The following is a 24178-nucleotide window of genomic DNA, read 5'->3' as shown; positions in this document are numbered from 1 at the left end:
CAGCTCAGTGAATAAGTCAACGCTTTTCTATATTGCTCAATGCTGTCAATCTAACATTGACAGGCTCCATTACAGGAGAGGAAAGCACAGGGATATTCTAATGTGGGGATGCACACTTTAAGCAAGGGATAAGGACTTCTTGTCTAAATCAACAGAGTGACAGTATGTAGGCAACCAAACTAAAGTTTGATAAAGGGGAGAGAAAAAAAAAAAAAAAAAAAAGAAGATTACTGCCAGGACTACATCATGTGGTGGTTTGTGTGAATCACAATAGTAGCTAAATACAAATATACTGTCAGATTAAACATGGGTAGGATGTAGGCATTTCAGCTGTGCATTTATAATTTTTTTCTGGCGCTCAGCATTTAAAGTAGCAGTTGTGAGATTTAAAATAAATAACAAAAAACCCATATGGCTTACAAGCTAAAACAGAAAACATATCTATGGGCAATATTTTGAACGCATCTCCATTCGCCGTATATATTTACCTTGTGGTCTGCTAAATTTTACTTCACCAGTGGATGCAGCACAAACTCAGTTTACAGCATGGTACACAAAACAAATACAAACCAATATCGGAAAACACTTTAATTGCAGGTCAATGTACAAATCAGACGTGTTTTAGCACCCATGACAGTATGAATTCAGAAAAAGTTGACTTGTGATAAACTGCAAAAGTGAATGTTGTGGTACATACTCTTGATAACAAAAAGTACACCATCTCTAGCACATAAGTATAGCATAAAGTGGTGAGAAAATCCTGCCTAAAAACACAAAGGGACAAGGCTCTTCCCTCTTCATATCTGAACGTATATTGAAGACCAATGTGCTGTGATGCTGGTGTATTTTATAATGTGATCATATCTGAACTGGGTGGTAATACTATACATTTACATGAGGTTTTACTTTAGAAAATACACAATAGCCAAAATTTAGGATTTTAAATGTCTGTAAAAAAAAAAAAAAAAAGCTTATAAGTGCCAGTTGCAATAAAGGGCATTTCATACCCATCTATTCCACCTTGACCAGCCCTGCAGCCAGACATTTATACAAGGGAGTCCTAAATATCAAAATATTCATACCACATTATAAAAAAGCATTGATAAAGTTTGAAAAAAGATGAAAGCTTTGATTTGGGCTGTTTTCTATAGTTAAAAGCCATATCAGAACATGTTAAATTGCTGGTTGCTTTCAATCACATGTCTTAATATAAATAAATGTGATCAATAAAACAAAGCAACTGATACTGTACAAGACGATTTAACTTTCCTCAGAAATAACACTGGCATCAGCTGAGTGAACTACTTAGTCTGTATAATACTCATTAATAAATGCATACAAAATTTGGGGAGAACAAAAATGATTGGGTTGATCTTGTTCATTCACATAGTCATTTCAAAATCAGTACTATGCATAGGTTAAAAAGGAATCATTTATGAAATGAACAAAAAGGACCAATACTGAATTAGTTACAGGATTGTAACCATTAATGTAGGTTATAGGCAATTCAATAACATTAAATATAAAAAATAGGCAGCAAATTGACCTTTACAGACTATTTAAAACTGAGAATACTCAGAAGAGGAACAATCAAAGAATTACTATAAATTTACAAATAAGGCCCTGGGATCTGTCACAATCGCGATATTAAATAAACTGTTCGAAAATTCCACATGAATTTGTTCTTTGAATTTTTATATGTTTTTATGTAATTGTAACAAGCTGTATACAAATCTATGACAAGGGACCCTAGGATATATACGGTCTGTTCTCTATACAGAGAACACTGGTCTTCCTAACAGTCATTTTAATTTCTCTCTACAAACAGAGGTGCAATAGTGTGGTCCTTTCACACAGTTTGCCATTTAATGGAGGTACACCCGCACCTGATAGAGGGAAAACATGCACTGTTGGTGTGTTTCTAGGACAGGGATTGAGCATGGCTAGATTAAAGCCACAGAACAATAACCAGTAATGTGGAATGATGCCAAGTCTTCAACACTGCCGACATATCCCAGGATACAAATAAAGTGAAAAGAAAATAGTGTTGTTGCCATTATGAGGCATATTAATTTACAGAGTAACGTCTATGTGGTCTCCAAAGAGTAATCAGAGTTAGGTTTGCGTCGTCTTCTCTCACAAGTTTTAAAAGTCAGTTTGCAATAAATTACTTTTGTTCTTTGTAGCCTGGATGCATCCTCCAAAGCCCATGAAAAGGGCGAGGATTCTCCTGTGCTCAGGAGTGATCGCTGAGTCACTGATCTTCTTTAGAACTCATCATGTCTCACCAATGCCTCCCCGAAATCTGTAGCTTGACTTCCCACAAATAAGTCATATTTATCAACTATTTCTTCTCGTGTCAGCTTGCCATCCTGAGAAAAGAATACATATCCTTGGTGAAAGTCATCAAGATGTATCCTACAATAAATCTTAAGCTTTTTCATTAGAACAACAAGTGACAGCTTGGTGTTAAAGCCCACCGCCGAGCTGTCACATATACACGTATAGACGACATTAAGGGGTTAAACACTACTTAATCTGGGAGCAATGAAATCCCAAGAACACCAGATTTCAGATCCAATGCCTCTACTTCTATATTTGAGAATGTCTGTAAAAAACAAAAAAGTTTATTTTATGGGAAATGAAGTCTGGCTCCATCCCATACGAGATTCCAGTTTTCCCCTTCTATAAGTAAATACATATTAACTTTCTCAGTGTTTACCTTGTTTTGGTCAGATTCATAAACAAGATGGCGAGCTTCAGCCTCAGCGTGGTCATAGTCAGAGGGTAAGATCCAATCCTTGGTCTCCTCTTTGTCCATTTTGCCATCACGGTTCTTATCTCTGAACTCAACAAACTGTTCTCTCTCAGTCTTCACCCAGTCTGGCTCATCAGCATCATTATCATGGTTGTACATATCACCTGAACAGAAAAAGAGTAAATAAAAGTAAACTCACATGACATTTTCCCAATTAAGACACAAGATATTTTCTCACATAAGTTAACTACGATTGATATCTGAAGTTTAACCATTATTTAAAAGGCATCAAAACAATGGCCTGTTTTAGGTTTATTATTCATTAAACAGTTGAGGACTTACCTATGTACTCTTCCAAATCAATCACTCCATCTGCATTTTTATCAATATCTTCCATTGTTTCCTGTGTTTTGAGATAAAGAAGAGATATAAAACTAAAAAAGTTTTCAACTAACCATGTTAAGCAACATGGTGACTGCATAAGTATTTTAGAGCACAAAGCAATTTTATAACTCCCTTCTATTTAGCTCATAAACTCACCAGCACAACAATATCCTTCATATAGTCATACTCTTCAGGGTGCAGGAAGGCTGTGAATTCCTCTTTTGTGGCAATCAGATCGCCATCCTTGTCAGCCATTTTAAAACGTCGTTCATCCCTCACCATCATCTGTTTGTAATTAAAACTGTTATCAGGATCAGGATCATCTAAAACATGAAATGGCAAGAATTAATGGCTCAATGCAATGATAAACATTAGCTAGTCATTGACTTTATAAAATGACAAAAAAATGACAAAGTCAATACATTCTGTGTAAATAAACAAAAGTATCTATAACATCTAAAAATTTGCAGCTATACAAGTACAGTAGAAAAAAAGCACAATACAGCTCTCCTTACAATATAAATCTAATCGTACAAAAACATTCCAAAAAAAGGACAAAAACAATAAAAAAAAAAAAAAAACACAATGAAATTAGGAAATCTAAAAAATCCACCATTACCACAAACTGGTTTATGAATAAAAGTCCATAAACCAATCTCTAAAAGTTAAAATGTATAAAGAGCCTGAACGAAATTAAACACACTACTGCAAATCCTGCTGATACACAGATCAATCCCCTCCTAACGTGCTCACAAGATGTTTTTACCTTTTCCAGGTACACTACAAAATAACCACATGCGTATGCAAAAAATGAAATTTTATATATATATATATATATATATATATAAATAAATAATACATACACACAAAAAACCGTAAGATAAGCCATGAATAACTAAAAATGTGTGAAATCAAATACATTTTACATTACATATGAGAACTAATACACGTAAAGATTTCAGTGAACTATAAAATGTCCTGCTCTTCAAATTGGAACTTTAATTTGGAGTGACTGATATAAGCAGTCCCGCTTTTCAAAATGCAACTTAAATTAAAATGACAGTGCTTCTTTGACCCTCCTTTGATTTAATAAAGTGCTGGTACTCCCTATGGACTTCACAAAGTGCTTCAAACGTGCCTTGTGCCCCACATGGATTTGTACTTACCATAGCTCTCTGACCAAATATCTCTAATATGGTCAAACGTGCTTGTGGGAAATTTTTCTTCATTTTTTTCAAAATTTTTTTTTTTTTTTTTTTTCAGGGTGGCCCTCTAAGCAGTTAAACAGCACATTTAAAGTGATACTAAAGTCTTGTTTTTTTTAAAGTTAAACACAACAAGCATGTTATACTTGCCTACCCTGTGCAGTGGATTTTCACAGAGCCCCGGGTCGCCCCCCCGCCCCCTTCTGATTGGCTAATTGACATTGACAGCAGCCAATGGCACTGCTTCTTTCTCAGCCAATCAAGAGGAGAGTCCCAGGCAGTCGTGGACATCACTGAAGAGAGATGGGGCTCCTGCACAAAGTTTTTATCGTAAAACCTTCCACTTTAAGGCAGTTCTGAAGGCAAAAGGGAGTCCAACCCAGTACTAGCAAGATGTACCTAAAAGTGGGCAGTGAATGAATAATATACACACACACACACATTTTTTTCCCCCTCACCACTAGAGAAATTTCTTCCCATTGCGTCTGACACATGTGAACTGGATAGGAAGCGAGGAGTAACATTCTGAGAGAGGACACCAATAGTAATAAGGTCTAACCTTTCATTGCTCAAAATTTTATGTTGAAATTTGTCAGTGCTTGGGCGATTCTCCCATTTTTCCTGTTTTATACCAGCAAAAAATAAAAAAAGAAGGGGGAAGAAGGGGAGGCCAGATTTCTCCAATGTAAATACAGACTGCAATCAAAAGGTGGTTCTCTCTCTCGCTCTCTCATTTAACCCAAAATTAAAATCATGCCTGCCGTAGGGCTTTAACTACCTGTCCAAGATCCCCAAAATGTAAGCCACGGTTGGTACTGGACGTCAGGTTTGGGAAACATTATATTAAAAAAAAAATATCAGTTATAAGAGAAGCTTTTGCCATCTTTAGTTACTTTTTTTACTTTTTTTATGCCATCCATTATTTTACATATATGTATAGCCGAGTATATGTTATATAAAACACACACACACACACACACACACACACACAATTACTTTTATTGTACATTGAACTAGCATTTTTACCTAAACAGATATTCGCATTCTGCAAAGCAGCACCAAGGTGGATGCCTTAACATACAATCCTCCATCCATTATGGCAAAATGTTTCTTCAAACTACCACACAAAGGGCCAAGTAGGCTATTTTTTACATTCAAAAACTAAAGTATTTGACCCACTAGTGCAAACAATAAATTGTAACCATATTTTCAAAGCCCAACTACCTTAAAATTTCTAATGTAAAATAGTTACTGCGTCACAAAAGTCTTAATTTTAAAATGTGAAAAAGTAGAATTTGCAACCAACTTTTTTTTTTTGTGTTTTGTGCTAGCATTAAAATGACAAGTGTAAGATTTCACCTAATGCAATGTTTTACATGGTTGCTTCTGTCAGCCCAGGCACTGTACCAAACATTTTTAAAATCGACTTCCAGCCCCCTTACCCAGGTAAGTGCCATAGGTGACATTTCTGTACTCTTCCCATGATATAAGGCCATCTTGGTTCATGTCAAACTCCTGCCACTGACGCTCGACGTTGTCGTACACATATTTCCTTTGGGTTTTCTTGATCCATGCAGTCAGTTCCCCCTCCGTCACAAACCCATCCTTATCCAAGTCTATCTTACTTACAATGATTCTACAAAGAAAAAATGGCAGGGGTGAAGTGGATGCAGACAGGAACAACACCTACCGAAAATGTAACCATAGGTGGCATTTTTATATTCCTCCCACGACACAAGGTTGTCCCCATTGAGATCATGGCCCTTCCACTGGCGCTCTACGTCCTCAAAAATCCACCGCTTCTGAGCAAATTTTATCCAATCCCTCAGCTCTTCAACTGTAACAAGACCATCCTTGTCTGCATCTATCTTACTCACAATCTTTCTGTTGGGCCATCATAGCAACCAGCAGAAGAGGAAAGAAAGGCGATATGTTAGAGGCGATCCAAAATCAGAAAGAGTACAGTTTATCGAGAAAGTATTTGAATGGAACAAAACAATGACATGGTAGAAACAAAATGCTGACGTGCAAGTTGGGCCATGTTAGCATGCACACCATTAATCCAGGAACATTGATTTTGCCTTCCATGAATCTAAGGCAATTACATTGGCAGAGGTGTTACGTTTTTTTTTTTCGTAGTGGAAAATTGAAATACCAATTCAAAAAGTTCCCTTTTGGTACAACATTTAAAATGTTTAAGTGTTTCTAAGAAAATCCAAACCAATCAATCATTTACCAGACATTTGGAAACATGACATGGATTATAACAAACATAGGGAACACCTCAAACGAATGGATAACTTTAAAGCGGAACTTTACACTCTGAAACAATATCCATTTTTAATCCTTATGCCATTAGCCTTAGTAAATAGATAGAATGGCATATATTTATTTCTTACACACATTTCTTCAGTTGCTTTCTGGCCTGGGTCAAAATGATGGGTCATACATCCCAAATGTCTTCATGGGCATTTTTTTTCTTTCACTTGGGGGGGGGGACTTTTCCAGCTAAGCATGCCCTCCTGCATGCCTAAGCCAAACGCAGATCGATTCAAGGAAGTAAATGCTATTTGAATCGTCTGCCCTTATGCAAGATGGCCATGGCTACAAATGCTAGGGCAGCATTTATTCAAAGTGATTTCTCAGCAAAATAAAGCATGGAAACATGGATGGGTGGGTTAGCTTCCTCTAAATTTGGAAAATTAATTAAAACTGCTTTTCTGTTTGTTCCTCAGTTACAGTTATGTTCCACTTTAATGTCCAACAAAAGATGACAGCTGAAGCCTGGGTGACAGCAAAACAACTGAGATTATCCATATCATAGCAAGCAGAGCAATAGTAAGGCATGTTCTTGTATCCCAGTCACCAGCCTGTTTACAGTGCCTTGCGAAAGTATTCGGCCCCCTTGAACATTTCAACCTTTTGCCACATTTCAGGATTCAAACATAAAGATATAAAAATATTTTTTGTGAAGAATCACCAACAAGTGGGACACAATTGTGAAGTGGAACGAAATCTATTGGATATTTTAAACTTTTTTAGCAAATAAAAAACTGAAAAGTGGTGCGTGCAAAATTATTCGGCCCCTTTACTTTCAGTGCAGCAAACTCACTCCAGAAGTTCAGCGAGGATCTCTGAATGATCCAATGTTGTCCTAAATGACTGATGGTGATAAATAGAATCCACCTGTGTGTAATCAAGTCTCTGTATAAATGCACCTGCTCTGTGATAGTCTCAGGGTTCTGTTGAAAGCGCAGAGAGCATCATGAAGACCAAGGAACACACCAGGCAGGTCCGTAATACTGGTGGAGAAGTTTAAAGCCGGATTTGGATACAAAAAGATTTCCCAAGCTTTAAACATCCCAAGGAGCACTGTGCAAGCGATCATTTTGAAGTGGAAGGAGTATCAGACCACTGCTAATCTACCAAGACCTGGCCGTCCCTCTAAACTTTCAGCTCAGACAAGGAGAAGACTGATCAGAGATGCAGCCAAGAGGCCCATGATCACTCTGGATGAACTGCAGAGAACTACAGCTGAGGTGGGAGAGTCTGTCCATAGGACAACAATCAGTCGTACACTGCACAAATCTGGCCTTTATGGAAGAGTGGCAATAAGAAAGCCATTTCTCAAAGATATCCATAAAAAGTCTAGTCTAAAGTTTGCCACAAGCCATCTGGGAGACACACCAAACATGTGGAAGAAGGTGCTCTGGTCAGATGAAACCAAAATCAAACTTTTTGCCCACAATGCAAAACGATATGTTTGGCGTAAAAGCAACACAGCTCATCACCCTCAACACACCATCCCCACTGTCAAACATGGTGGTGGCCGCATCATGGTTTGGGCCTGCTTTTCTTCAGCAGGGACAGGGAAGATGGTTAAAATTGAGGGGAAGATGGATGCAGCCAAATACAGGACCATTCTGGATGAAAACCTGTTGGAGTCTGCAAAAGACCTGAAACTGGGACAGAGATTTATCTTCCAACAAGACAATGATCCCAAACATACAGAAAAATCTACAAAGGAATGGTTCACAAATAAACATATCCAGGTGTTAGAATGGCCAAGTCAAAGTCCAGACCTGAATCCAATCGAGAATCGGTGGAAAGAGCTGAAAACTGCTGTTCACAAACGCTCTCCATCCAACCTCAGTGAGCTCGAGCTGTTTTGCAAGGAAGTATGGGCAAGAATTTCAGTCTCTCGATGTGCAAAACTGATAGAGACATACCCCAAGCGACTTGCAGCTGTAATCGCAGCAAAAGGTGGCTCTACAAAGTATTAACGCAAGGGTGCCGAATAATTTTGCACGACCCACTTTTCATTTTTTTTTATTAGTTAAAAAAAGTTTCAAAAATCCAATAGATTTCGTTCCACTTCACAATTGTGTCCCACTTGTTGGTGATTCTTCACAAAAAATAAAAATGTTATATCTTTATGTTTGAAGCCTGAAATGTGGCAAAAGGTTGAAAAGTTCAAGGGGGCCGAATACTTTCGCAAGGCACTGTAATTCAAACTGAGCATAGGATGCAGACACACACAAGTAGAAGTTGCCTGCAGTGAAAACAGCAGGCAAATCTCAACTTTTGCAGTAAATTCCAAGCTTGGCTTCAACCAACCTAAACCTCCACTTTGTTTCTTTATTGTAATCGCGATCGTTCAATAGAAAGTCTTGGGACTTTTTCTTTTACAGAAAATGTTAAGGCTGGAATTTACATTCAGCTGCCTATATATCTGGAGCTAGTGATCATTTTGATAATCAATTCTCACTGAATCTAATCTGTCAACTCATTTTTATATCACTTGCACAGTTTGAATTACATAGGTTTGTGGAACCTTTACATCGAAACATTTAAAGAAGCCATATAACGTCAATCTTATAGACATACAGCGTTTGTAAAAAAGTAATCATACCCCTTTACAATTTCCAAATTTTTTCATATAACAACCAAAAACAAATGTATTTTAGTGGGATTTTATGTGATAGACCAACAAAGTGGCACATAAGTGTGAGGTGGAAGGAAAATGATAAATGGTTTTCCAAAGTTTTTACAAATAAATATGTGAAAAGTGTGGTGTGCATTTGTATTCAGTCAATTTGTAGAACCTCCTTTCACTGCAATCACAGCTGCAATTCACTTTGCACATTGGTGTAGTGGTTAGCACTCTCGCCTAGCAGTAAGCGTGGGTTTCCTCCGGGTACTCCGTTTTCCTCCCACACACCAAAGACATGCAGGTAGGTTAATTGGCCCTAGTATATGAATGGGGACCTTGGATTGTTGGCTCCTTGAGGGTAGGGACCAATGTGAGTGTGCAATGTATGGGGAGAGGGACAATCAGACACTCAGGTTGAACTGGATGGACTAGTGTCTTTATTCAATCTTACTATGTAACATCTAGAGAATTACATTTTTGCCCATTCTTTGCAAAATAGCTCACGCTCTGACAGATTGGATGGAGAGCATCCGTGAACAGCAATTTTCAATTGGATTTAGGCCAGGACTTTGACTGGGCCGTTCTAACACATGCATATGCTTTAATCTAAATCCATTGTAGCTCTGGCTGTATGTTTAGGGTCACTGTCCTGCTGGAGGGTGAACCTCTGCCCCAGTCTAAAGTCTGAATGATGGCTTGAACAGTGCTCCGTAAGATGTTCAAAGCTTGTGATATTTTTATAACCTAACCCTGCTTTAAACTTCAACGTTATCTTTGACCAGTCTGGTACGTTGCTTGGCTTTCATGTTGCTGTTTGTTCACCAAGACCCTTTTTACACTGGATCGTTTTGCAGGCGATATTGCACTAAAAATAGCGCCTGCAAACCGACCTGAAACAATGGCTTTCACACTGAAGTGGTGCACTAACAGGACGGTAAAAAAAAAAAAAAAAAAAAAAAAAAAAGTCCTGCTAGCATCATCTTGGTAGTGGTGAAGGAGCGGTGTTTTAAACCGCTCCTGCCCATTGAAATCAATGGGGCAGCACGGCTATACCGCCTGCAAAGCGGTGGTTCTAACCCTTTCAGGCCGAATACCGCCGCTAAAACAATGGTAAACCAGCGGTAAAAATATTGATTTACTGCCGACGCCACTCCCGCCCCAGTGTGAAAGGGGCCTAAGGCCCTCTAACAAACCTTAGAGCTTCACAGAGCAGCTGTATTTATACTGAGATTAAATTACACACAGGTAGACTATATTTACTAATTAGGTGACTTCTGAAGGCAATTGGTTCTGCTAGATTTTAGTTAGGGGGATCAGAGTAAAGGGGGCTGAATACAAATGCATGCCACACTTTTCTGGTATTTGTAAAAAATAAAAAAAATAAAATTGAAAAACATTTATCAATTTTCCTTCCAGTTCACAATTACCGTATATACTCGAGTATAGGCCGACCCGAATATAAGCCGAGGCCCCCAATTTACCCCCAAAAAAACTGGCAAACTTATTGACTCGTGTATAAGCCGAGGGTGAGACATGCCTGTCCATCCCTGTGTGTGTGTCCGTCCATCCCTGTGTGTCCGTCCATCCCTGTGTGTCCGTCCATCCATCCCTGTGTGTGTGTGTGTCCATCCATCCATCCATCCATCCCTGTGTGTGTGTGTCTCCATCCATCCATCCATCCATCCCTGTGTGTGTGTGTCTCCATCCATCCATCCATCCCTGTGTGTGTGTGTGTCTCCATCCATCCATCCATCCCTGTGTGTGTGTGTGTCTCCATCCATCCATCCATCCCTGTGTGTGTGTGTGTCTCCATCCATCCATCCATCCCTGTGTGTGTGTGTGTCTCCATCCATCCGTGTGTGTGTGTGTGTGTGTGTGTCTCCATCCATCCGTGTGTGTGTGTGTGTGTGTGTGTGTGTGTGTGTGTGTGTGTGTGTGTGTGTGTGTGTGTGTGTGTGTGTGTCCAGCCTACCTGTGTCCCGAGCCTTTGTCCCGAGCCTCCGTCCCGTGTCGTGCCTTGCCTTCGTCCCGTCCCGTGCCGTGCCTTGCCTTGCCTCCGTCCCGTGCCCTCTTCGTCGGCGGCCATTGTAAAATTCAAAAGCCGCGCCTCCTCCTTCGCCTGTGATAGGCGGAACACTGAATTTCCCAGCAGCCTGTGTTCCGCCTATCACGGACGTCGTATCATCCTCGTCCGTAGTACGAGGATGAGCGGATGCCCGTGATAGGCGGAACACAGGCTGCTGGGAAATTCAGTGTTCCGCCTATCACAGGCGAAGGCGGAGCCGGAGGCGCGGCTTTTGAATCATAGAATGGCCGCTGTCTGTCTGCTCGACACGCTGATCGAGCGGGCAGACAGCGATGACTCGAGTATAAGCCGAGGGGGGCACTTTCAGCCTCAAAAAAGAGGCTGAAAATCTCGGCTTATACTCGAGTATATACGGTATGTGCTATTTCGTGTTGGTCTAGCACATAAAAATCACAATAAAATACATTTACAGTTGTAACATGACAAAATGTGGAAAATTTCAAGGGGCATGAATACTTTTTCAAGGCACTGTAGGAATCAATTTCACAGGACAGCTGGAATACAGGTCACCCATAGGAATGAAAGGGGCCACAGTGCTTGTACTAAGGAGAGAAGACAGCAGGGATATTTTCAGCTGTGCGCTCCGCTCAGGGTCGTACAGTTCAGAGAAATGGAAGAACAAGGATGGTTTAACCACTTCAGCCCCGGACCATTTGGCTGGCCAAAGACCAGAGCACTTTTTGTGATTCGGCACTGCGTTGCTTCAACTGTCAATTGTGCGGTCGTGCGACGTGGTTCCCAAACAAAACCGACATCCTCCCCCCCACAAATAGAGCTTTCTTTTGGTGGTGTTTGATCACCTCGGCAGTGTATATTTTTTGCGCTATAAACAAAGAGACAATTTTGAAAAAAAAAAAAAAAAGCATTTTTTACTATAATAAATATCCCCCAAAAATATATATATATAAAAAATAAAAAAAAATAAAAAAAAAAAAAATATTTTTTTTCCCCCTCAGTTTAGGCCGATACGTATTCTACATTTTTTTTTTTCAAAAAAGAAAAACGTAATAAGCATTTACTGATTGGTTTGCGCAAAAGTCATAGCGTCTACAAAATAGGGGATAGTTTTATGGCATTTTTATTAATTTTTACTAGTAATGCCTGCGATCAGCGGTTTTTATTGCCACTACGACATTATGGCGGACTTATTGGCCAATTTTGCCAAATTTTTGGGATCATTTATACAGTGATCAGTGCGATTAAAAATGCATTGATTACTGTGTAAATGTGACTGGCACTAGGTGGCGCTGTGGGTGTTAAGTGTGTCTCCTAGGGAGTGATTCTAACTTGAGGGGGGGGCTACGTGTGACACATCACTGCTCCCGATTACAGGGAGCGGTGATCAGAGACAGTTGTCACTAGGCAGAACGGGGAAATGCTTGTTTACATTAGCATTTCCCCATTCATGAGATGATCACGGATATCCCCGCAGACATAGAGTCTGTGGGACCAGTGATCCTACTCACGGAGCTCGTGACGGGTGCGTGCGCCGCCCTGCATGCGATGGAACAGTGGTAAATTCAAAAGGGACGTACAGGTACGTTCATTTGCGCAGCTGCGCCATTTTGTGGACGTATATTTACATGCGCCGTTCGTGAACCGGTTAAAACAAAAAAATTAAACACAAGGCTGTAACCAGGGGATTAAAAGGCAAGTTCAATAAAAAAATTTAAGTATCAAACACACTACTCAACATTGAAGACATACCCTAGCCTCTCTTTGCTCTCCTCCGGGGTTAGCTGATCAAATGACTTGGCTTCTTCTGCTCCTAGAAAAGCATCATGGTCATAATCAAAGCTCTGGGAGTCATCGTGTACTTTGTCACTGAGTTGAGGGTCATGGTGGATACGATCTTTTTTCTCAGTAGGTTTGCAAAGGGCACAGAGAGCCCAGAGGCTGAAACTCAGCAGGAGATAATTCTTGTCCATTGCTTAATGAAGTTACCTTAGTTATGAAAAATAAAAACAATTCCCAAGTTAAGCAAACATCACCTGGAAGCCGTCCATGAAACGTGAGTTTTATAACATTCTTACGTAACAAGTATTACATAAAACATAATTGTTGTCTCAATTAGCCCGAATAAATGTAAACATTACTGCTGTACAGATATGGGCAAAAAAAGCAAGCCATTTATATGTGCATGGTGGTGCTTGGCTCTATATTAAGTTACCAGTATTAAATAGGAGGACATTTATGAAAACTGTTTCCTTACATTGCTGCATCTCCTAACATTTTTAAAGAGCAACGATCACTCTGTCCCACAGCGGCTCCTCCTCTGACCCGCCATTGACTCACAGACCGTCGCATTCACTATAAAAAGGGACGGCTGGTGATGCAGCAGTGACACAAGGTGAGGAACGTGGCAGATCAGTTAATATATTTAAAACAAACTTCTGTATAACCACTTCTGGACCACCTGCCATCGTTATACATCGGTACTTTGATGTATTTAACTTATGTCATTTTTTTTTAAACTGACGTATGTAATTTTTGCTAGAAAATTACTTGGAACCCCCAAACATATACACACACAATTGCTGCAATATTTTGTGTCACACTGTGTTTGACCAGCAGTCTTTCGAATGCAATTTTTTGGGAAAAAATACACTTCAATAAAAAAAAAAAAAAAAAAAAAAGGAAACAGTAAAGTTAGCACAATTTTTATTTATTTTTTTGTTTTAATGTGAAAGATGTTACGCTGTGGCTAGGTGTTGTCGTTCCAACAACTGACCCGTTTACATGCCCTTCCTGGCTGGATGTACTTTCGATATGCTCAACTGCGTCATGCAGCTAGGGCTCAATTTTCTGAACCTCTGACTATGGAATGTAGTCCGTTGGAGGAGCTGTTTGCAGGGGATGGCCCAAGTAAGCCACTGTCCGAACTGTACCGCACTATTCTCCCAATTGATTCTAGCAAGCTGAATTTACTATGGGAAAGATGGAAGGCTGATATTCCCACTCTGGGGAGGGAGGACTGGGAGGATTGTTTGGAGCAGGGTCCTAAGTTGGTTGTATCGGCGGGGGACAAACTCATTCAAACGAAATTCCTTCACAGAGTGTATCATACCCCAGTGCGTTTGGCCAGGATCTTCCCTGACAGGGATCCACTTTGCCCCCGGTGTAAGTCGGAACTAGGAACATACCTTCATATGTTTTGGGACTGCCGAAAGTTAGACAGGTTTTGGGCAGGGATCTTCGATCACTTAAATGTCCGACTCGATCTGGATGTCCCCAGGACTCCTACACTAGCATTGTTGGGAATTCATGAGGACGAGCATAGGCCGCATCACTCTAAGTTACTAGTCTCATATCTCCTTTTCTATGCTAAGAAAGAAATATTATGTAAGTGGATCTCTTCTACTCCACCCTCTGTTGCCTCTTGGGAAAAGAGTGTGAATAATGTTCTTCCGCTATATAAGCTGACTTACCTCAATAGAGGTTGTCCATGGAAGTATGACAAAGTTTGGCTTCCGTGGACGTCTAACTAGCCGGGTTGTCAGGACCCGTACACCCAACTGTATTCGAATGTGCAACTCTGTACTGTACTATGCTCCGAACTCACTGTACGTTATATAACTGTATTCTGCACTGTTCTCTTGTATATAATTGTTTGACAATAAAGCACTCCTGTTTAAAAAAAAAAAAAAAAAAGATGTTACGCTGCGAGAATCGTGATCTATCTTCTAAGCAAAAAAATTGTGATTCTCATTATATTTTATTCAGATAAATATGTACAGTCGGAACCCGTTCAGACACCCTCATAGCCCTGTGGGCACAGAAACACGACAGCTTGTCTGAGCATGAGTTTTGTTTCTATGGAGAGCGCTGGCTGATGCCATTTAGTGGGATAATAATCAGGATAGAACAGGCAACTTTCCGACCAATTTATGTCCCAAAGATTGTCCCGCTGAACGAATCATAGGAGGCTTCTGACAGAAGGATTGAAATCTTTTTTCTGAATGACTCGTTTAACCAGTTCAGCTCTTTGGGCATACAATGTACATCCAAGGAGTCAACCTTTATTTACAAGATGATGGCTGCAGCAGCCTTCAGCGTGCGGGTTTTGTAGAGCCGACATTTGGCTTCAAAGAGAAAGTGATGCTGCAGCTCCATAGCTGCCAACCACTTTCACACAGCCGGCTGCACGGTGCCCCGCCCTCCTTCCGTGGTTCCGGAGCTGTCTCACGCTTACCAATGCCCTAGAACACATCCGCCGGCAGGGGGAAAGAGACTGCAGTGAGACCAAGGCAAACCCATGCCTTGATCTCACACGCAAACAGTGAAACCGGAAGTGATGTCACTTCCAGTTTTATATGCACACTTTCCTGGCCAGTACAGCCAGGAGACATCTAACCAAGCCTATTTGTACTTGGTTAGAAGGTGCGAAGGGCAGGGGAGACATTGGGGTCTATTAGACCACTAATGCCCCCAAAAAGAGTACCTGTCACCTGCCCAATGCTATCACATAGGGGATTATTAACCCCTTGTGATAGAAATCATGTGAAAATAAATTTTTTTTTTTTTTTTTAGAAAACCCCAGTTGCCCCGCACAACTGCGCAAACGCAAGCCCAGGGTGCGTATGTGAGCAAACGTCGCATGACGCATCGCCATGAACTTCAGAATGAACAATAATTTTAGGACAAGAGCTCCTAGTTAACACTAAATTGATGAGCTATAACGGCTTCTAAAGTGTCACGTATGATTTGTGGGCACCATAGTTTTTGGCGATATCACAAGTGCACGCAATTTTAAAACATGGATGTTAGGTATAGATTTACTCGATGCAACCTCATTTATATTTTAACCAAACATGGGTATTATATGGTATGGTTTCGCACGAAAATTAATATTATATTTAAGGAAAATTATTTAATAAAAAGTTGTGCAAATATCACATGAAGCTAAAATTTGCAACTATCGCCTTTTTATTCTACAGGGCCTCCGCTTTAAAAAAAATATAATGTTCAGGGATTTTCTTGCCAAAAAATAGGATTTTTACATGGATGCCACAAAAGATCAATAAGATTCACAGGCACAAATTAGAAAAGAGCCCAAGATCCTAAATACATTAGCAGCCCAGGAGGATGATTTACTACATGAGTGCAGGTTACTGACCTATACTAAATTGATTGGTAAGGGGGTTAGAATCAACAACATGATTGGATGTTGAAAGTAAACACAGCTTCATCTTCTTCATTAAAACAGAGTTCCACCCAAAAATGAATGTTTCCCCACCAGAACACTCCGATCAGCGCTCTTTGAGAATGCTGATGGGGGGGGGGGGGGGGGGGGGAGGGTCGATTGGTTTTCCAGCATGCACGTCCTACATACACATGGGCAGAAGGTCAGCCAGTATTTTTTGTACCGGCAAATGTCCCAATCCTGGGACGGGTGATCTGCCTATTAAAGTCCCCCGGACAAGGGGGAGGGGCTGCATGTGACTGCGCACAGCGGGAAACACACAGCTATTGAAATGAAAGCTGTGATGTTTCCGGCGGTCTAATCAACCAGGCGGCAGGGCTATCCTCTCTTCTGCGCTATAGGGCACCCCCATGATGGGCGGCAGAGTCCCGCCACCACCCAGGCCCCATTATCGGACATTTTTCTCTTTCGGCAAATTGCTGAAAAGGCCATTTTCGGCTATGTTTCCCTGGCCAAAATTTCGTGCATCCCTAATTATGGATATACTATACCTGCTCGATGCCCCTAGAAACTGGAAATCATTAAAGTAGATACCGCTAATCCAGTGATTCCCACTTACTTCGGGGTTTCTCTAAACTTGTTTCTCAACTTCAGTCCTCAAGGCGCCCCAACAGGTCATGTTTTCAGGCTTTCGATTATTTTGCACAGGTAATTTGATCAGTTTCACTGCCTTAGTAATTATTACCACAGCTGTTTCATCTGAGGGAAATCCTGAAAACATGACCTGTTGGGGCGCCTCGAGGACTGGAGCTGAGAAACACTCGTCTAGATGAAATGGAGAGGCGGGGCAGTGAGATCACACTCTCCACCTTGTAAAATCAGAGAACGCTTTGGGTTCATTCAGAAAACACAAAGCATTCTCTGAACGGTACCTGTGTTGAGTAGAAGCAAGTGGCGATCACTGGAGTAGCAGTGTATCTACTTTGGTGATTTCCAGTTTACAATGAGATCAGCCAGGTATGGTATATACATACTGGTCCCATCCCCCACCCACAAGGGTTAAATGCTAAACACAAACAATTATATTCAGAGATAAAGATGTCCCCAAATGTAAGACCGGCACGCAAAACACTATTATGACGTTAAACTGAAACAGTGCGTGTCAATAAAGGTAAAATGAAACATCTACGATCCCAACCAGCTTCTATTTCTGCAAAATTTTACTTTGTTAAAAAGTACTGAAAAAAAAAAATAAAAAAAATAAAAAAAAAGGGTCCAAATAACAACATCCAGTAATGTGGTGAAATTGATTTTTTTTAAATATATGTATTTGGACATTACTTTTTGGACACTTGTGTTCACTAGACATGTGCAGAGTAAAATATTTCGTTTCGGAATTTCGTTTTCGTCTGAAAACTTAATTTATTTAGTTACTCCCGAAATTCGTTTTTATTTATTTCGTTTTTCGTTCAAAAATTGCATTCGTCCGAAAATCCACATGAATTACGGTCGAATCTGTCTTGGAAGGCTTATGGTGTCTGTCGAATGTATAAAGAAGATTCGACGGAGCTAACTATATAGCATACTTTAGAACCCTATTAAAGTCTATGGGACTCCAACGTTCAAAATCTAAAGTGCTAATTTTAAAGGCTAATTTGCAAGTTACTGTCCTAAAAAGTGTTTGGGGACCCGGGTCCTGCCCCAGGGGACATGTATCAATGCAAAAAAAAGTTTTAAAAACAGCCGTTTTTTCGGGAGCAGTGATTTTAATAATGATTAAAGTGAAACAATAAAAGTGTAATATTCCTTTAAATTTCGTAGGTGGGGGTTGTCTATAGTATGCCTGTGAAGGGGCGCATGTTTCCCGTGCTTAGAATTGTCCCTGCACAAAGTGTCATTTATGCAGGAAAAAAAGTCCTTTAAAATCACTCGCAGCTATAATGAATTGTCGGCTCCCGTAATACAGAGAACACTCATTGAAAGTCATTGATAAAAAAATAAATAAATAAAAAAAAAAGCGTGGGGGTCCCCCAAATTCAATTACCAGGCCCTTCAGGTCTGGTATGGATATTAAGGAGAACCCTGCCTCAAATTTAAGAAAAAAATTGACGTGGGGTTCCCCCTAAAAATCCATACCAGACCCTTTATCCGAGCACGCAACCTGGCAGGCCGCAGGAAAAGAGGGGGGGACGAGAAAGCGGCCCCCCTCCCTCCTGAACCGTACCAGGCCACATGCCCTCAACATTGGGAGGATGCTTTGGGGGTCCGTGACCCCTCAAAGCACCTTGTCCCCATGTTGATGAGGACAAGGGCCTCATCCCCACAACCCTGGCCGGTGGTTGTGGAGGTCTGCGGGCGGGGGGCTTATCAGAATCTGGAAGCCCCCTTTAACAAGGGGACCCCCAGATCCCGGCCCCCCCCCTGTTTGAAATGGTAAGGGGGTACAAAAGTACCCCTACCATTTCACAAAGAAAGTGTAAAAAATGTTTAAATAAAACAAACACACTTTTTAAAAATTCCTTTATTAAAAATAAAAAAAGATTCCAGCGGCGGTAATCCACTCTTGCTATCCAGCGACGGACGGTCAGCTCTCCATCGATGTCTAATGTCATCCAGCGCAGCGCAGCATCCTTCTTCTGTCTCCTCCACGGAGACACTGGAAGCATTCCGGCGCTGACGTTTCTTATATACGGAGGGCGGGGCCACCCGTCACCTGACCCCGCCCCCCTCTGACGCAAGGGGAAACCCAGGGTTCCCCGTGACGTATGGGTGACCCCGCCCCCCTCTGATGTAACGGAAACCTGCCTGTGTTACATCAGAGGGGTGCGGGTCACCCCTACGTCACAGGGAACCCCGGGTTTCCCCTTGCGTCAGAGGGGGGCGGGGTGAGGTGACGGGTGGCCCCGCCCACCCTATATAAGAAACGTCAAGCCGCCGGAATGTCTGTAGTGTCTCCTCCACGGAGACAGAAGAAGGATGCTGCGCTGCGCTGGATAACATTAGACATCGATGGAGAGCTGACCGTCCGTCGCTGGATAGCAAGAGTGGATTACCGCCGCTGGAATCTTTTTTTTATTTTTAATAAAGGAATTTTTCAAAAGTGTGTTTGTTTTATTTAACCATTTTTTACACTTTCTTTGTGAAATGGTAGGGGTACTTTTGTACCCCCTTACCATTTCAAACAGGGGGGGGGCCGGGATCTGGGGGTCCCCTTGTTAAAGGGGGCTTCCAGATTCTGATAAGCCCCCCGCCCGCAGACCTCCACAACCACCGGCCAGGGTTGTGGGGATGAGGCCCTTGTCCTCATCAACATGGGGACAAGGTGCTTTGAGGGGTCACGGACCCCCAAAGCATCCTCCCAATGTTGAGGGCATGTGGCCTGGTACGGTTCAGGAGGGAGGGGGGGCCGCTCTCTCGTCCCCCCCTCTTTTCCTGCGGCCTGCCAGGTTGCGTGCTCGGATAAAGGGTCTGGTATGGATTTTTAGGGGGAACCCCATGACAAATTTTTTTTTAATTTGATGCGGGGTTCCCCTTAATATCCATACCAGACCTGAAGGGTCTGGTTATGGATATTTAGGGGGAACCCCACGTCAAATTTTTTCTTAAATTTGAGGCAGGGTTCCCCTTAATATCCATACCAGACCTGAAGGGCCTGGAAATTGAATTTGGGGGACCCCCACGCTTTTTTATTTATTTATTTATTTTTTTTTTTATCAATGACTTTCAATGAGTGTTCTCTGTATTACGGGAGCCGACAATTCATTATAGCTGCGAGTGATTTTAAAGGACTTTTTTTCCTGCATAAATGACACTTTGTGCAGGGACAATTCTAAGCACGGGAAACATGCGCCCCTTCACAGGCATACTATAGACAACCCCCCCCCTACGAAATTTAAAGGAATATTACACTTTTATTGTTTCACTTTAATCATTATTAAAATCACTGCTCCCGAAAAAACGGCCGTTTTTAAAACTTTTTTTTGCATTGATACATGTCCCCTGGGGCAGGACCCGGGTCCCCAAACACTTTTTAGGACAGTAACTTGCAGAATCTTTTCTCTCTGTCAAATCTTTTTTCTCTGTCGAATATTTTCTCTATATAATCTTGGACTAATAGAGGTAAGGTTAGGCACATTCGACCACAGGTTCTATAGACAGATTGTTATCGTCAGAGTCATGTCGAATCTCCTATTCTATATCGAACTGTTGTAACAATGAAAACGAAAATAAAGCATTTATTTATGTCGGATCTTTCGTTTTTCGGATTTTGTGCTTTCGTTATCGTTTGTCAAAACGAAAACGAAAATAGCTGAAATTCGGACGAAAATGCATTCGGACGAAAACGAATGCACATGTCTAGTGTTCACTACATCTAACAAAGTAGCATTTTGAGGAAGTAGAAATTGGCTGGATCACAGAGTTTTCTTTTCACCTCGTTATTAATGGACACACTCCCTGTTTCAGTTTAATGTTATAATTGGGTTTTGTGTGCTGGGCTGTTTGGGGAAAATGTCATCTCTAAACATAATTGTTTGCATTTACTTTGGGGAATTTTTAGCACAGCAGCTTAATGTTGATAGGATTTATCACACTGATTTTGAACTTCAGAAATTATAGAAAAAGTTCACCTTTGGAACATGTTACATGTTCTACTGTTTTTTTTAGTGGAACATGTTCCAATATTATTTGGGCGGCACAGTGGTGTAGTGGTTAGCACTCGCCTAGCAGTAAGAAGGGTCGCTGGCTCAAATCCCAACCACAACACTACCTGCCTGGAGTTTGCATGTTCTCCCTGTGCCTGCGTGGGTTTCCTCCGGATACTCCGGTTCCCTCCCACAATCCAAAGACATGCAGGTGGGTTAATTGGCTTCTGTCCAAAATTGGCCCTAGTATATGAATGGGGACCTTGGATTGTGGGCTCCTTGAGGGTAGGGACTGATGTAAGTGTACAGGGATAGGGACAATAGTAGACACTCAGGTTGAACTGGATGGACTGGTGTCCATTCAACCTTACTATCTATGAAACTATTTGTACCTTCTCCCCCCGATCCCCCCCCCCCTGTACCAGTGAGCAGAGGAAGTTTCTCCTGAACCCACTGTCACAATATGACAACAGCACTGCTGTGCAAAGCTCTGCCAACAGAGCTGTGTCATTCAGTTTCCTGTGAATGAATAGGCTACAAGTACCATGATCCATTGTAGCTGCCAGCTTGTAGTTCTCAAGTGCATTTATTTATTTTCAAAGGGTGAACTTAGCCTTTAAATGCCTGGTACACATTATGAAATGAATGACCGTCCATGTTCTTTCACATGCTAGTCTCATATCCAAATTGAATAGTTTACCAACGTTCCAAAAATTCTTGTACGACATAATAAAAAGCGATGTGTTGTAGTGTATTAAAAAAAAAAAAAAAAAAAAAAAAAAAAAACCACATACGATTTGGTATATCTTAGTGCTTGTCCTAAGAAAAATTTGCATGAATTGTCGTGATCGGCTCTCGAAAGTTGTGTACCAACGATCATCTTATACATTCACTACGAAAGCGGTATTTTTTTGTACGATTTTCAGATCATGTGTATGGGCCATAAGGAGGAGTACTCTAGCGTGGAGAGGGTTTATTTATTTAAAGGTTAAATGTAGGTATAGGGGTCCAGAAAATGCAGGCTTACCCCCTCCAGTGCTCTCCTACACTGACAATGAACAGTCCCTCTGCATCCTCACATACAGTGAAGGGCTATGGGCTCTACATTGACCTTGATGAAATCAGAGGACCTGTGACCTCTTGAGCATAGAGAAGAGACTGCGAGAATTGATCTCACAGGCTGGAGGCCTGCCATAGCAGAGGTCCAGGTAAGTAAAACTGATTTTTGCAGCTCCCCTCACCAACCATGCCAGCGCCACTGTCAGGGGAGGAGATTCCCTTTCCCCAGAGTTCAGCTTTAATGAATAGGGTGAAGCGCTGTTCGCTTTGAACTTCTAATTACGTCTGAGGAAAATAGTGCATGGTTGGCTATTCAAAGTGAACATTGCTTCTCCTGATATAACAGCATCCGCCTTATAAAGAGGAAACAGCATGTACATTTGTAGCGAGACCCCCACCCAGGGGCGGCATTTTTTATTTTTTTTAAAGGGGACACTAGCAAGCAGTCAGCTTGCCAAGGAATGCAGAGAACAGGGCGGACTGGGTGGTTGCAGATACACTAGACTGAGGCTCCATCTCCACCGCTGGCTTAAGCTCTACTGACCACTGGTTGCCAGAGCTGCCTGGCGTATAGCAACTAGTGACATCACAGCTGCAACTCCCCACCTTAATGCTGTTGGAAGCCCAAGGTAGCCCCAGCATGCAAAGTGGAGGAGGATTTAACTTCCTCCTCCGCACCTAGTTCTCTCCATGGGCCACTCATCTCGTCTATCTTCTCCAGGCCCCTGGCATGCTCTGAGGGAAGAAGGGAACTAAAATCTGAGCTGAGGCCGGGCACAGGCCAGATTGGTACGTGTGCAGTGCCATCATGAGGGAGACGGGGACAGTCAATGCAGAGCCAGAGACCCATACAAAGGAGGGGCTTATGCAGGGATTTGTAGTCCTTCAGGGAGGTGATCCCCTAAAATTCAAAGGCTACAGGTCCCAGCATGAACCCCCCCAGAGCCATGGATGTGACCCCCTCCCAACTAGTGAAGGGCTACAGGTCCCAGCATGAACCTCTGAGATCTAAGGAGTTACACATCCTTATATCTCAAGGGTTCATGCTGGGACCTGTAGTCCTTCACTAGTTGGGGGGGGGGGGGGGGGGGGGTCACATCCATGGCTCGGGGGGGGGGGGGGGGGTTCATGCTGGGACTCATAGTCCTTCAGTTTTGGGAGAGGTTCAAATCCTTAGCTCTCAGGGGGTTAATGTGCCCCCCAAACTAGTGAAGAACTACAAATCAAGGTATGAACGTCTGAGATCTAAGGATGTGACCCCTTACATCTCAGGGTTCATTCATGCTTGGACCACACAGCCACCAGAGAAGGAAGGGGTGGGACGGGGCATTTTTAGCCTTGCCCAGGGCAGTACAAGACCAAAATACAACACTGCCCCCACCTATACCTGGCTGTCCTCTATGACTATGTCATATCTATGGGGCAGCGCTCCCCTCCCAGACTTCAGTGCCCCATCATCCTACAATGACATCTCCTGATATAAGAATGCATTCCTATGGTGTCACTTGAAGGACTGCTCCGCGTTATATAAAGACAAAACACACACAGCGAAATAGCCCTTACAAGCTATAACTAACAAACACTTCTTCCCCACCGTTACCTTAGCAGCTTCTCTCTGCTCCGCCCGACCTGCCCCTCACACGCCGACACCGGAAGCAGCTGCTCTCCCTGTGGGCGTGGCTTCCTACCCCGGCGTCACTCCGTTCCTTTCCGCTCATTAGAGGTAGACGGGAAGGAGGCGGGTCTTCCTTTGCGGTTGGCTGGAGAGCGCCACGTCCACACGGGCGCGCGCGCCGCTCTGGTGGAGAAGGGAGAAGGGAGAGGGAAGAGGAGGGTGGGGAGGTGAGCGCGCCCTGCGGCGTGGCGGGAGATTCATGACTGTGAGGGAGAGAGAGGTCCGCTTTTCTCAGGAGGATTGTGCGCCTCGTATAAGGAGCCCGGCGCGCCCCCGCCTTGGTGTGCTCTGT

General features: G+C 42.2%; 1 protein-coding gene across 2 annotated transcripts; it reads right to left on the bottom strand.

Annotated features, from left to right (window-relative positions):
- Positions 1-573: 573 nt before the first annotated feature.
- On the bottom strand, positions 574-23972 carry CALU (calumenin). Of its 2 annotated transcripts, none has more exons than XM_077469370.1 (7): positions 23812-23972; positions 13074-13310; positions 6038-6231; positions 3299-3465; positions 3101-3161; positions 2723-2922; positions 574-2372 (listed from the first exon to the last, which is right to left on the bottom strand). In XM_077469370.1, exons 2-7 carry the CDS (start codon positions 13292-13294, stop codon positions 2268-2270), a joined length of 948 nt encoding a protein of 315 aa, XP_077325496.1. In that variant the 5' UTR covers positions 13295-13310; positions 23812-23972; the 3' UTR covers positions 574-2267. The 2 variants fall into 2 exon arrangements, with proteins under 2 accessions (XP_077325496.1, XP_077325495.1); XM_077469369.1 differs by lacking the exon at positions 6038-6231 and adding an exon at positions 5790-5983.
- Between the last annotated feature and the right edge of the window lie 206 nt (positions 23973-24178).

Source organism: Lithobates pipiens, unplaced genomic scaffold (assembly GCF_037356315.1).
Source record: "Lithobates pipiens isolate NorthernLeopardFrog02 unplaced genomic scaffold, aLitPip1_a1.2 Scaffold_8, whole genome shotgun sequence".
In the NCBI taxonomy this organism is placed as follows: Eukaryota; Metazoa; Chordata; class Amphibia; order Anura; family Ranidae; genus Lithobates; species Lithobates pipiens.
This window is presented reverse-complemented; position numbering and strand designations above follow the sequence as displayed.

What these genes read in the sequence shown, in the direction of transcription:
- CALU (XM_077469370.1), bottom strand. Translation starts at nt 13,294, where the DNA reads ATGGACAAGAATTATCTCCTGCTGAGTTTCAGCCTCTGGGCTCTCTGT. An exon ending in GAGAGCAAAGAGAGGCTAGG is followed by an intron (nt 6,232 to 13,073) that starts GTATGTCTTCAA and finishes ATGGCCCAACAG; the next exon opens with AAAGATTGTGAGTAAGATAG. An exon ending in TGATTTGGAAGAGTACATAG is followed by an intron (nt 2,923 to 3,100) that starts GTAAGTCCTCAA and finishes TTTTCTGTTCAG; the next exon opens with GTGATATGTACAACCATGAT.